Source organism: Andrographis paniculata, unplaced genomic scaffold, assembly GCF_009805555.1.
Source record: "Andrographis paniculata isolate CXL003 unplaced genomic scaffold, ASM980555v1 Contig78END, whole genome shotgun sequence".
Lineage (NCBI taxonomy): Eukaryota > Viridiplantae > Streptophyta > Magnoliopsida > Lamiales > Acanthaceae > Andrographis > Andrographis paniculata.
This window is the reverse complement of record NW_026137615.1, coordinates 3,519,344-3,533,317: the sequence shown is the minus strand read 5'-3', so window position 1 is coordinate 3,533,317 and position 13,974 is coordinate 3,519,344. Positions and strand designations below refer to the sequence as shown.

The 13,974-nt window shown below is 32.9% G+C and overlaps 4 protein-coding genes and 1 long non-coding RNA gene across 11 annotated transcripts in view; 4 read left to right on the top strand and 1 right to left on the bottom strand.

The window, feature by feature from the left end:
* LOC127239813 (60S ribosomal protein L7-2-like) overlaps positions 1 to 13,974 on the top strand; it is an 81,727-nt gene that overhangs the window by 5,971 nt on the left and 61,782 nt on the right. The window lies entirely within an intron of this gene.
* LOC127239816 (60S ribosomal protein L7-2-like) overlaps positions 1 to 13,974 on the top strand; it is an 80,596-nt gene that overhangs the window by 14,240 nt on the left and 52,382 nt on the right. The window lies entirely within an intron of this gene.
* LOC127239821 (membrin-11-like) overlaps positions 1 to 13,974 on the top strand; it is an 85,657-nt gene that overhangs the window by 22,479 nt on the left and 49,204 nt on the right. The gene's annotated exons all lie outside the window — the stretch shown is intronic.
* LOC127239811 (pentatricopeptide repeat-containing protein At2g27800, mitochondrial-like) lies at positions 21 to 4,585 on the top strand. 5 transcript variants are annotated; one of them, XM_051258139.1, is made up of 7 exons: positions 21 to 233; positions 410 to 514; positions 613 to 1,673; positions 2,275 to 2,358; positions 2,443 to 2,622; positions 3,647 to 3,765; positions 4,511 to 4,585. In XM_051258139.1, exons 2-3 carry the CDS (start codon positions 481 to 483, stop codon positions 1,518 to 1,520), a joined length of 942 nt encoding a protein of 313 aa, XP_051114096.1. In that variant the 5' UTR covers positions 21 to 233; positions 410 to 480; the 3' UTR covers positions 1,521 to 1,673; positions 2,275 to 2,358; positions 2,443 to 2,622; positions 3,647 to 3,765; positions 4,511 to 4,585. The 5 variants fall into 5 exon arrangements, with proteins under 5 accessions (XP_051114096.1, XP_051114099.1, XP_051114098.1 ...); XM_051258142.1 differs by lacking the exon at positions 4,511 to 4,585 and having other exon boundaries at positions 613 to 1,245; positions 1,381 to 1,673; positions 3,647 to 3,826; XM_051258141.1 differs by lacking the exon at positions 4,511 to 4,585 and having other exon boundaries at positions 21 to 161; positions 3,647 to 3,827.
* Positions 7,056 to 12,099, bottom strand: LOC127239825 (uncharacterized). Of its 2 annotated transcripts, none has more exons than XR_007836239.1 (4): positions 11,630 to 12,099; positions 10,807 to 11,230; positions 10,245 to 10,381; positions 7,056 to 7,069 (listed from the first exon to the last, which is right to left on the bottom strand). It is a non-coding gene; the product is annotated as an uncharacterized LOC127239825 (long non-coding RNA). The 2 variants fall into 2 exon arrangements; XR_007836240.1 differs by lacking the exon at positions 7,056 to 7,069 and adding an exon at positions 9,869 to 9,957 and having other exon boundaries at positions 10,170 to 10,381.

Below are 13,974 nucleotides of genomic sequence, written 5' to 3'. Positions count from 1 at the left end.
AAGCATAACCACTCCAACAATCCAATTCACGCGCCGCCGTCACCCACCTTGCCCACCCCACTTTCTTCTTTCTTTCTTCGTTACTTTCTCCCCCTCTTCTCTTTTTTCTTTCATTTTCTTCTAAGTTGCGCCGCCGCCGCCGCCGCCCGCTGGAGTATCCGGTGCGGCTTTTTTTAATTTCCCTCTCTTTCTTCATTTCCCTCTGATTGTGCTTCCGTTTACTAGGAAATCGAGTATGTTTTAACATTTCCTCATCTGTTTTTGCTTCTTCTACCGGTGGTCTCCGGTCGCCGGCGCTTCCGTTTCAGACCTCTTTGCCCAAGTTTTTCCGGTAGCTAGGGTGCACAGAAAATCGCACAAACAAACAAACATGGCCAAGTTTATTCTTTCACACCAGTTTTGCTTGTAGGTTTTGTAAGTCGTTAGTCGAAAATTTTGGGTCAAATACAGTTCGTGAAAGCTCACATTCGAAGTTCCACCATGTTCGCTCAAGTCAGGTATCGGTTGCAACAGAGTAAGAACCAATTTTCAATTTCTTCGATTACTTTCACATTCCCCTTTCAATTACATCTCCAAATCGCTCAATTTCATCTCCTACCTGCATTTCCCCAGCAATTCTCCGTTCGCGCATCGTTGAAAACCCTACAACTCCGATCTCCAGTACAGGATCGTGCGTTTCCTTATATTCCACTTCCACAAGGATATACAGAGCTCCGATTTCGAGATCACTGCGCAAGCGAATCAACAGAAGAGCTAGATTGGCAGCAAAACCTGTTCTAGACAAAACAGTTTTCCAAAAATGTGTATCTCAGCTGCTGCCTAGGTTCACCCCGGAGGATCTCCACAATGTGATAATCGAACAGGACGATCCATTGGTGTGCTTGGAGCTCTTCAATTGGGCGTCTCAGCAGCACAGATTCAGGCACACCGTGTTCACCTATCACCTCGGTGCGGCCAAAATGTACAAGGAAATGGACGATATCGTCAATCAGGTTCTAGCTATCCCTAACCTGGGCTCTGAGCCTCTTTTCAATACCATGATATATTACTTCACTGAGGATAGGAAGCTTGTTAGGGCTGTGAATATATACAAGCATATGCGTGCTTCCTGGAATTTAGATTGCCGGCCGTCGATTCGTACCTATAACATATTGTTTGCAGCATTTCTGAGCCGCAGGACGAACACCTATATTAACCGAATGTATATGGAGACACTTACGGCCCTTTCATTAATCTTGTTTGTTGGTAAAGTGACTGTGTGGGCTGCTATTGCTTTTGTATCGATTTATGTAGTATATGCCTTTGTCGTTGCTGCTAATGAACTGTTGAGGACCCATACCCAAAGGCTGAAATTGGATGCGTTTACTCCATTGCTTCCAGTTGCAGGAAATCTGTTTTCCATGGGAAATCAAGAGGATGAGTCCATGTTTAGCTCATTGCTTGAGGTTGAAACCGAGAGTAATGCGCAGTCACATGCTTCGTTGCTGCAGTGGATGTGCGCTACTAATGTGGCAATATGACGGAGACAAGAATCTGTGGGGATGGAATGAGGAAGATCGGAAGCACATCGGCCATTGTTTTCATTTTTGAAGCTATATTCTCTCATGCACTTGCCGTTAACAGTTCCAAGGCGACTCACTATTCCCTTCGTAGACGAAGAGAACTGGTCTAAGGTATATGCTGTTGGCTGTGCCTTATGTGCACCAATTCTTCTTGCATTTCTATGGAAAACAATCTTGATAATGGACATCTTGAGCAAGATTGTTTTATTTCAATTTTTGCTCCCAAAGATTTCAAATACATTTCTAAATTTGATGTTGAATTGGCAACATTTGTGTGAGTGAAATTGGATTCATATTCTTGGAGTAATCGTGACTGATTCAATAGAACTTTGAATTTGTATTTTTGCTTGAATTTGAGTTGCACAGAGCTCTCATTTTTAGGGGATTGACTATTCACACATATGAGGAAACAAGAAGCTTTGTAGGCAATGTGATTATTTCCAGTCTTAATTTTGAGGAAAAGATTGATTGCAATTGCCAATTGATGAGACCAAGATTTTATGGCTTGCTATATTTTATTATCCTTCTGCAGACAATATTTCGCTTATTTTTAATTACAATATATATGTATAAGTTTTGATGGATTCATGTTAGATATTTGATGCACCATAATATGTGTTCATGGTCTGTAATTATGGAAACATACATTTGTGGTCTGTTATTCTGCGAGGACTGATCATAAATAACTATTTTTTTTGCTCTAATCACGCAGGTGTGGATACGTCACGGCTAAGAATGTTCTTGAATTAGTTGAGGAACATATCCTAAAGGGTGAAATCGTTGAGAAGCTTTGGAGGTTTAGCAATTCTCTCTGAATATATATGTTCTCTTCTCCTCCCCTTTTTATCTTACAAATTATATGCATTATTAATTAAATCAGGGGCCAAATGGGTACTACTATCGGCAAATCAAGTGTGACCTTATTTGATAGCCACAACCCACCAAGTGGGTTTGATACAGTTAAAGTTAAATCAAAAAGAGATGCCACCTGGATTGTGGTTATTATATTGAGCATCACTTCAGCTGCTACTATTGCTTATGGCATCTACCGAAGAAGAAGGTGAAGTTTCCTTAATCTCTTTGCCATGCTTACAATTTATAATAAAGAAAGAGTTATAGTAGTACTACTAATAGTTCAAGTAAGTAGTCATGAGTCTTAACTGTTGGTGATTGATCTCATAAGACCAGACTAATGAAGTTGGTTAATTTCCGCTACTCTTCAAATGTTTGCTGTTGTTAGCCTCTTGACGTTGATAATGCAAATGCATGCATAAGAAGGATAATATGATATGTATACCCTTTGTTTGCTATTGTTTCGTGCCACTTTGTTTGTTATTTCCATGCAAAGACCAATGTTGTAGTGGTTTATTTCAAACGGCCTATTTATGATGAAAGTTATACTTGATGTTTGAATTCATGAAAACATATATTTTGAAACATTAGTCCGCTCGTAGTGAACTTTTGAAGAAACACGTATTGCATACCTATTATGAAAGTAGTATATAGAGATTTGTGAATAATGTGTTGCTCTGTAAAATATTGTTAAATTATGTACGAAAGAAGTGAAATTCTATGTTCTCTAAGCGCCAATTGATTTAAGCTATTATTCACAATAAGGTGTTGCAATTTTAATATTTCAACTTGTTTTGTTAAGTTTCGTCGAAAGGTTTGTTTAAAATTTATTTTATTCTTCGTGGTTCTTTTACTTAGAGATTACTGCCATATACCAAACAATGTGGAATTTTAATTAAATTTACGAAATTCCTGCATGATAGATATTGTTTTGTAAATTTGTTAGACCAATTCATGGTTAATTATCACTAATATATGTCCAGAGATCTTTTTTGATTTAGAATAGAATAAGGTTGATTTTAAACTTGCCCATTCGGTTTCGAACCTTCGGTTTGCCGGTTTTTGAATTGACGGTTACGGTTCAAATCGAAACCCGGCACAAACCGAACCGAAACCGTCATCCCACGGTTCGGTTTTGGTTTGTGAATTTTCCAAATCGTAAACCGCCGGTTTACGGTTTGAACCTGCAGTTTATATTATTTTTTTTAAAAAAAATCTCTCACCACTCACAGGGAGGCTCAGGCAAAGAAAGAAGAAAAAAAAAGAGGAAAGAGGGAGGAGGGAACAGGAAGACCGAAAAGAAAAAAAAAAGGAGAACCTGTTGGCGCTGCCGCCTGCTGTCGATGATTTAGTACGTGTAAATGTATTATTGATTAGGAATTTAGGGTAAATTGTGTATATTAATAATAATGATATTATAATTATGATTAATTTGTATATATATATATATTATTAAACTTTTATAAAAATAAAAATAATATTAATCTTAATAAATATCAATAGTTATTAATAATATTAATAAAATAATATTATTATATATATTTAAATTTTGTAATTTTTTATCATATCAATATTTTTATATTTATTTTTATATTCTTTTTTATTTAAAATTTAATTTAATTATTTACTATATTTATTATTTTAATTATTTTTATAATGTAATAATTTAATTATTTATTTATATATATGATTTTTACATAATAAATAAATAATAAATATATCTGAATAAAATTGATATCAAACTTAATAAATTTTAAATTAAATTTAAATTTAGAAAAATAGAAAATAAAAAAGGAAAATATTAAAAATGAATATATATAAACCGGCGGTTCAAACTGTAATCGACGGTTTTTAAATTGAAACCGGCGGTTTATAAACCGTAATCGAAACTGTCAAACCGTAACCGAAACCGTTATTTGGAAGGTTCGGTTTCGATTTGATATTTTGACAAACCGTAACTGGCGGTTTGAACCGGTTTGGCAAGTTTAGTTGATTTCTCTTCCAGTTCAACCCCTCGTATAAATGATATGATCTCATGACATTCATTAAAGTTACTAACTACTGAATCATGCTTGTTTAATCTTGTATTGGTGCAGATACCGTTAGAAAATTTGAAGTCAGAAGTACATCATATGCATCAATTCTATTTTATTCCTTTTATGGATGTAATTGTAAGTATTTTAACTTTTTTTTTTTTTTTTTTGTGAAATTTTCATTTTCTACCCCCAATTGAAGATATAGAATATAAGATTATGTTCATAAGCAAGAAAGTAGATTGAATGAAGTTTATATAATAATGAGATTCTTAAAACTTCAGTGGATTAAGCTATTGCAATGTGCTAATATGGTGTATATCGTATTCTAATCCTTCACCATTTGCAACTTGGAAATCTACATGTAGGCATCAAATATGCTTCGGTTTTGTAATTTCCATCATGTTAAAAGAAGAAGATAGCATTTCTTTTCGATTGATAAATTTATGTTTTACTAGGTGCACTACATTTTTATAGAGTTGAAATCTATAGTTAATTGCATCAAAGGTCGATTCTTTCACTTCATGTTGTGTAATTTTTTCAAATTTCTGCACCTTAAAATGTCAATTTATCATGCCACGGTTTTTGCTTGATCCTATATATCCATTAGTTTATAGAAAGTTAGAAACATAGTCAAGTTATTGGGCATAGTTTAGTAAGAAATTGTAAAATAACTATAATTACGTGTGCAAATTAGTCACGGATGAAATTTCGTGATTGATGTCATGAGTAATTTATTTATAGAATTATTTATTGAATTTTCTTGTAAGGAATTGCTTACGAGTTATTACTAACAGAATACTCACGTGTGTCCTAGTTCGAGTACTATTAAATAGTGAATTTGTTGAGTGTTTATGTAGAATGAATGAAAAATTTATAAAGGACACACATATCTTATAAGGTAATACCTATCTTAATTTGTATATGTTATTATTATTATTATTATTATCTACAGTTGAGCTCATATTTACACAGCGGTTGATAGCTTTTGATCATTGATTTGAACATAAAAGCCACAAGAACAGTTGCCATTTGTAAACAAGTAGCAACATTCTAGTTGAATATGGGCACTACATATATAGGCTTGCAATATAATTACAATTTTAAAATTCCAGTATTCATGTGTATGTATATGTGTGAATATTAATTTGTTGTCCACTAATTGTTGAACATATTTTCGTAAGGCAGAGGGGTCAAATTTTATTTATAACGATCAAAATAGTTGTAATGTTGTGCTTAATAATTTTTTAACGGGCATTTGTTTCTTTCCCCTGAATTATGCTATGTTGGCACATTAAAGATGATATGAACAAATTGTTTGCGAGTTGCTATTAAATAGTCTTAGTTTAAAGAATTTGATAAACTGTATTTTGTAATAATAATGCTTTGGAAATTTCATAATAACAGTTATATGAAAGACCAGTGTAATCATGATTTTTATTTTTTTACTTAATCTCTTACTTCCAGTAGGTATATGTGGAAGCATTGGGAAATAGCTTCTCTAGTGCAGCACCATTGCAATTCGATACAAATGGATTGTTGGGAAAGGCTTCAGCATATCGGTGGATTCAAATTTTAAGGTATGTTGCTTCCATAATTTGAGAAAGTTGACATCATATTTAGCAAAAAAAGTGTGGCAATTTCAGGCTGATGATACTCATTCCGACACGCAAAAAATTAGTGCATTTTTTGCGAGGGAAAGAGTAATATTTTTTTTGGTTTGCCTCGGGTTGTTTTAAAATTCAAGCCCGAAAGGACCGGCCTGATTTTGGATTGGGCTTGAAAACCCAAAACAAGGCATGGCCCGGTTTCAAATTATACCGGGCCAGGCCAGCCCACATTTTTAATATTAAGTTTTAATTAAGTTTTGTATTTTTTTAATTAGAAAATAAGTTATATTAGTCTAAATTGATATAATTAGGAGAAAAATATGTTTATTGATAATTAAGAATTTTAAAAAAAATTAATGCATTCAAGTCCTGGGACGTAAACATGATTCTATTACTATATGCAAGATGCTATAATAAATGCAAAACATAAATGTAAAAGAAAAAGAACGAAATACTCCCTATTATGTATTGAGTCGTCCGATCATCCGGCCATTCCCTCTCGTATGCATCTAAAAAGATCTAAAATAGATATTAGTATATATATATGCATAGGAACGATCTTTGCACTTCCTCTAATCTCCCCATAAGCTTTACCTACAAACTAAAAACACTAAAAAAACAAGTTAGTATAAAATATAGAAACAAAATTAATGCATGCATGTCCCGGGACTTAAAAATAAATCTATTTCTATATGCATAATGCTAAAATAAATTAAATGCATAAATGTAAAAAGAAGGGGACGAATTACTCCCTATGATGTATTCGGTCGTCCGATCATCCGGCCACTCCCTCGTATGCATCTAAAAAGATTTAAAATAGATATTAGTATATATATGCATAGGAAAAGAAAAAATAATATTAAAATCACTTACCTTGGATTTGAAATCGAGATCGAAGGATCTTTGCGCTTCCTCTAATCTCCCCATAAGCTTTACCTACAAACTAAAAACACTAAAAAAATAAGTTAGTATAAAATATAGAAAAAAAATTAATGCATGCATGTCCCGGGACCTAAAAATAAATCTATTTCTATATGCATAATGCTAAAATAAATTAAATGCATAAATGTAAAAAGAAGGGGACGAATTACTCCCTATAATGTATTCGGTCGTCCGATCATCCGGCCACTCCCTCTCGTATGCATCTAAAAAGATTTAAAATAAATATTAGTATATATATGCATAGGAAACAACAAAATAATATTAAAATCACTTACCTTGGATTTGAAATCGAGATCGAAGGATCTTTGCGCTTCCTCTAATCTCCCCAGAAGCTTTACCTACAAACTAAAAACACTAAAAAAATAAGTTAGTATAAAATAAAGAAACAAAATTAATGCATGCATGTCCCGGGACTTAAAAATAAATCTATTTCTATATGCATAATGCTAAAATAAATTGAATGCATAAATGTAAAGAGAAGGGGACGAATTACTCCCTATGATGTATTCGGTCGTCCGATCATCCGGCCACTCCCTCTCGTATGCATCTAAAAAGATTTAAAATAGATATTAGTATATATATGCATAGGAAACAAAAAAATAATATTAAAATCACTTACCTTGGATTTGAAATCGAGATCGAAGGATCTTTGCGCTTCCTCTAATCTCCCCATAAGCTTTACCTACAAACTAAAAACACTAAAAAAATAAGTTAGTATAAAATATAGAAACAAAATTAATGCATGCATGTCCCGGGACTTAAAAATAAATCTATTTCTATATGCATAATGCTAAAATAAATTAAATGCATAAATGTAAAAAGAAGGGGACGAATTACTCCCTATGATGTATTCGGTCGTCCGATCATCCGTCCACTCTCTCTCGTATGCATCTAAAAAGATTTAAAATAGGTCTTAGTATATATATGCATAGGAAACCATAAACTAATATTAAAATCACTTACCTTGTATTTGAAATCGAGATCGAAGGATCTTTCATGATCCTCTCGTCTCCACATAAGCTTTACCTACAAACTAAAAACACTAAAAAAATAAGTTAGTATAAAATATAGAAACAAAATTAATGCATGCATGTCCCGGGACTTAAAAATAAATCTATTTCTATATGCATAATGCTAAAATAAATTAAATTCATAAATGTAAAAAGAAGGGGACGAATTACTCCCTATGATGTATTCGGTCGTCCGATCATCCGGCCACTCCCTCTCGTATGCATCTAAAAACATTTAAAATAGATATTAGTATATATATGCATAGGAAACAACAAAATAATATTAAAATCACTTACCTTGGATTTGAAATCGAGATCGAAGGATCTTTCCTGATCCTCTCGTCTCCACATAAGCTTTACCTACAAACTAAAAACACTAAAAAAATAAGTTAGTATAAAATATAGAAACAAAATTAATGCATGCATGTCCCGGGACTTAAAAATAAATCTATTTCTATATGCATAATGCTAAAATAAATTAAATTCATAAATGTAAAAAGAAGGGGACGAATTACTCCCTATGATGTATTCGGTCGTCCGATCATCCGGCCACTCCCTCTCGTATGCATCTAAAAACATTTAAAATAGATATTAGTATATATATGCATAGGAAACAAAAAAATAATATTAAAATCACTTACCTTTGATTTGAAATCGGGATCGAAGTATCTTTGCGCTTCCTCTAATCTCGCCATAAGCTTTACCTAGAAATTAAAAACACTTAAAAATAAGTTAGTATAAAATATAGAAACAAAATTAATGCATGCATGTCCCGGGACTTAAAAATAAATCTATTTCTATATGCATAATGCTAAAATAAATTAAATGCATAAATGTAAAAAGAAGGGGACGAATTACTCCCTATGATGTATTCATTCGTCCGATCATCCGGCCACTCCCTCTCGTATGCATCTAAAAACATTTAAAATAGATATTAGTATATATATGCATAGGAAACAAAAAAATAATATTAAAATCACTTACCTTTGATTTGAAATCGGGATCGAAGTATCTTTGCGCTTCCTCTAATCTCGCCATAAGCTTTACCTAGAAATTAAAAACACTTAAAAATAAGTTAGTATAAAATATAGAAACAAAATTAATGCATGCATGTCCCGAGACTTAAAAATAAATCTATTTCTATATGCATAATGCTAAAATAAATTAAATGCATAAATGTAAAAAGAAGGGGACGAATTACTCCCTATGATGTATTCGGTCGTCCGATCATCCGGCCACTCCCTCTCGTATGCATCTAAAAAAATTTAAAATAGATATTAGTATATATATGCATAGGAAACAAAAAAATAATATTAAAATCACTTACCTTGGATTTAAAATCGAGATCGAAGGATCTTTGCGTATCCTCTAATCTCCCCATAAGCTTTACCTACAAACTAAAAACACTAAAAAAATAAGTTAGTATAAAATATAAAAACAAAATTAATGCATGCATGTCCCGGGACTTAAAAATAAATCTATTTCTATATGCATAATGCTAAAATAAATTAAATGCATAAATGTAAAAAGAAGGGGACGAATTACTCCCTATGATGTATTCGGTCGTCCGATCATCCGGCCACTCCCTCTCGTATGCATCTAAAAAAATTTAAAATAGATATTAGTATATATATATGCATAGGAAACAAAAAAATAATATTAAAATCACTTACCTTTGATTTGAAATCGAGATCGAAGGATCTTTGCGCTTCCTCTAATCTCGCCATAAGCTTTACCTACAAATTAAAAACACTTAAAAATAAGTTAGTATAAAATATAGAAACAAAATTAATGCATGCATGTCCCGGGACGGACGTAAAAATAAATCTATTTCTATATGCAAAATGCTAAATTAAATTAAATGCATAAATGTAAAAGGAAAGGGACGAATTACTCCCTACGGTCGTCCGATCATCCGGCCACTCCCTCGTCTCCCCATAAGCTTTACCTACAAATTAAAAACACTTAAAAATAAGTTAGTATAAAATATAGAAACAAAATTAATGCATGCATGTCCCGGGACGGACGTAAAAATAAATCTATTTCTATATGCAAAATGTTAAATTAAATTAAATGCATAAATGTAAAAGGAAAGGGACGAATTACTCCCTACGGTCGTCCGATCATCCGGCCACTCCCTCGTCTCCCCGTAAGCTTTACCTACAAATTAAAAACACTTAAAAATAAGTTAGTGTAAAATATAGAAACAAAATTAATGCATGCATGTCCCGAGACTGACGTAAAAATAAATCTATTTCTATATGCAAAATGCTAAATTAAATTAAATGCATAAATGTAAAAGGAAAGGGACGAATTACTCCCTACGGTCGTCCGATCATCCGGCCACTCCCTCGTCTCCCAATAAGCTTTACCTACAAATTAAAAAACACTTAAAAATAAGTTAGTGTAAAATATAGAAACAAAATTAATGCATGCATGTCCCGGGACGGACGTAAAAATAAATCTATTTCTATATGCAAAATGCTAAATTAAATTAAATGCATAAATATAAAAGGAAAGGGACGAATTACTTCCTACGGTCGTCCGATCATCCGGCCACTCCCTCGTCTCCCCATAAGCTTTACCTACAAATTAAAAACACTTAAAAATAAATTAGTATAAAATATAGAAACAAAATTAATGCATGCATGTCCCGGGACGGACGTAAAAATAAATCTATTTCTATATGCAAAATGCTAAATTAAATTAAATGCATAAATGTAAAAGGAAAGAAACGAATTACTCCCTACGGTCGTCCGATCATCCGGCCACTCCCTCGTCTCCCCATAAGCTTTACCTACAAATTAAAAACACTTAAAAATAAGTTAGTATAAAATATAGAAACAAAATTAATGCATGCATGTCCCGGGACGGACGTAAAAATAAATCTATTTCTATATGCAAAATGCTAAATTAAATTAAATGCATAAATGTAAAAGGAAATGGACGAATTACTCCCTACGGTCGTCCGATCATCCAGCCACTCCCTCGTCTCCCCATAAGCTTTACCTACAAATTAAAAACACTTAAAAATAAGTTAGTATAAAATATAGAAACAAAATTAATGCATGCATGTCCCGGGACGGACGTAAAAATAAATCTATTTCTATATGCAAAATGCTAAATTAAATTAAATGCATAAATATAAAAGGAAAGGGACGAATTACTCCCTACGGTCGTCCGATCATCCGGCCACTCCCTCGTCTCCCCATAAGCTTTACCTACAAATTAAAAACACTTAAAAATAAATTAGTATAAAATATAGAAACAAAATTAATGCATGCATGTCCCGGGACGGACGTAAAAATAAATCTATTTCTATATGCAAAATGCTAAATTAAATTAAATGCATAAATGTAAAAGGAAAGAAACGAATTACTCCCTACGGTCGTCCGATCATCCGGCCACTCCCTCGTCTCCCCATAAGCTTTACCTACAAATTAAAAACACTTAAAAATAAGTTAGTATAAAATATAGAAACAAAATTAATGCATGCATGTCCCGGGACGGACGTAAAAATAAATCTATTTCTATATGCAAAATGTTAAAGGAAAGGGACGAATTACTCCCTACGGTCGTCCGATCATCCGGCCACTCCCTCGTCTCCCCATAAACTTTACCTACAAATTAAAAACACTTAAAAATAAGTTAGTATAAAATATAGAAACAAAATTAATGCATGCATGTCCCGGGACGGACGTAAAAATAAATCTATTTCTATATGCAAAATGCTAAATTAAATTAAATGCATAAATATAAAAGGAAAGGGACGAATTACTCCCTACGGTCGTCCGATCATCCGGCCACTCCCTCGTCTCCCCATAAGCTTTACCTACAAATTAAAAACACTTAAAAATAAATTAGTATAAAATATAGAAACAAAATTAATGCATGCATGTCCCGGGACGGACGTAAAAATAAATCTATTTCTATATGCAAAATGCTAAATTAAATTAAATGCATAAATGTAAAAGGAAAGAAACGAATTACTCCCTACGGTCGTCCGATCATCCGGCCACTCCCTCGTCTCCCCATAAGCTTTACCTACAAATTAAAAACACTTAAAAATAAATTAGTATAAAATATAGAAACAAAATTAATGCATGCATGTCCCGGGACGGACGTAAAAATAAATCTATTTCTATATGCAAAATGTTAAAGGAAAGGGACGAATTACTCCCTACGGTCGTCCGATCATCCGGCCACTCCCTCGTCTCCCCATAAGCTTTACCTACAAATTAAAAACACTTAAAAATAAGTTAGTATAAAATATAGAAACAAAATTAATGCATGCATGTCCCGGGACGGACGTAAAAATAAATCTATTTCTATATGCAAAATGCTAAATTAAATTAAATGCATAAATGTAAAAGGAAAGGGACGAATTACTCCCTACGGTCGTCCGATCATCCGGCCACTCCCTCGTCTCCCCATAAGCTTTACCTACAAATTAAAAACTCTTAAAAATAAGTTAGTATAAAATATAGAAACAAAATTAATACATGCATGTCCCGGGACGGACGTAAAAATAAATCTATTTCTATATGCAAAATGCTAAATTAAATTAAATGCATAAATGTAAAAGGAAATGGACGAATTACTCCCTACGGTCGTCCGATCATCCGGCCACTCCCTCGTCTCCTACAAAATAAGCACACAATATCATCGATCCAGAATAACTAACAAATCACATGCTTAAGTGAAGAGTCAAATCCAAAAACATTCATTATTAGGTATATCACAACCAAGAAAAGTTCCAAGATTGGATTCTAAAATTTTCCAAGAAAAGTTCCAAGATTGGAATTCTAAAATTTTCCAAGAAAAGTGCCAAAGTTCCAAGATTGGATTCTAAAATTTTTCAAGAAAAGTTCCAAGATTGGAATTCTAAAATTTTCCAAGAAAAGTGCCAAAGTTCCAAGATTGGATTCTAAAATTGTTCAAGAAAAGTGCAAAAGTTCCAAGATTGGATTCTAAAATTTTCCAAGAAAAGTGCCATACTATAATTTCTTGAATGATTAACACAAGACAAAAAGAAACACATAGAAATAACCATGCCATCCCTTCTTGCCACTGATCCCTCCCCGGACAGCATAAGCCTCTTCGAAACCATTTTTCACCAAAATTACATTACCACTAGAGCAGTAAAAGTAAAGCTCAAAACTTACTTGTCGACAAGTGTCAGCTGGATCCCCGAAATTCTCCAGAACCCTCTTCACAAAACCTTCGGAATTCCACCTGCCCTGCCCTTGCTTTGCTGCTATTGCATCGATCGATCGATGGAGATCGAAGCACTGCACTTGACCTCTCCCTTAAATGGATCGCCCTCCTAAGCACTGCACTTGACCTCTCCCTTAAATGGATCGCCCTCCCTCATGTAAGCACACCTCAAGAACCCTCCCTGCCCCCTGCCCCTGCTCGTACCCCCCCCCCCCCCCCCCCTCCATTGCATTTGCATTTGCATTGCTTATAATAATGTATACAATATCAAAATCAAGAGTATTTATAATATATGTTTTAACGGCTACTTTCCTAATATAAAATACTTACCATATAATTTTATATTTTAATATTTTGTGTATATTAAAATTAAAATCAAATTCAAATTCAAAATCATTATACCTAACGGCTACTTTCCTAATATAAAAAGTTACCATATATAATTTCATATTTTAATTTATGTGTATATTAAAATTAAAATCAAATTCAAATTCAAAATCATTATACTTAACGGCTACTTACCTAATATAAAACACTTACCATATATAATTTCACATTTTAATATTATGTGTATATTTAAATTAAAATCAAATTCAAATTCAAAATCATTATACTTAACGGCTACTTACCTAATATAAAAAACTTACCATATATAATTTCACATTTTAATATTATGTGTATATTAAAATTAAAATAATTTCTTTTTTTAATATTATGTGTATATTAAAATCAAAATCAAAATCAAAAT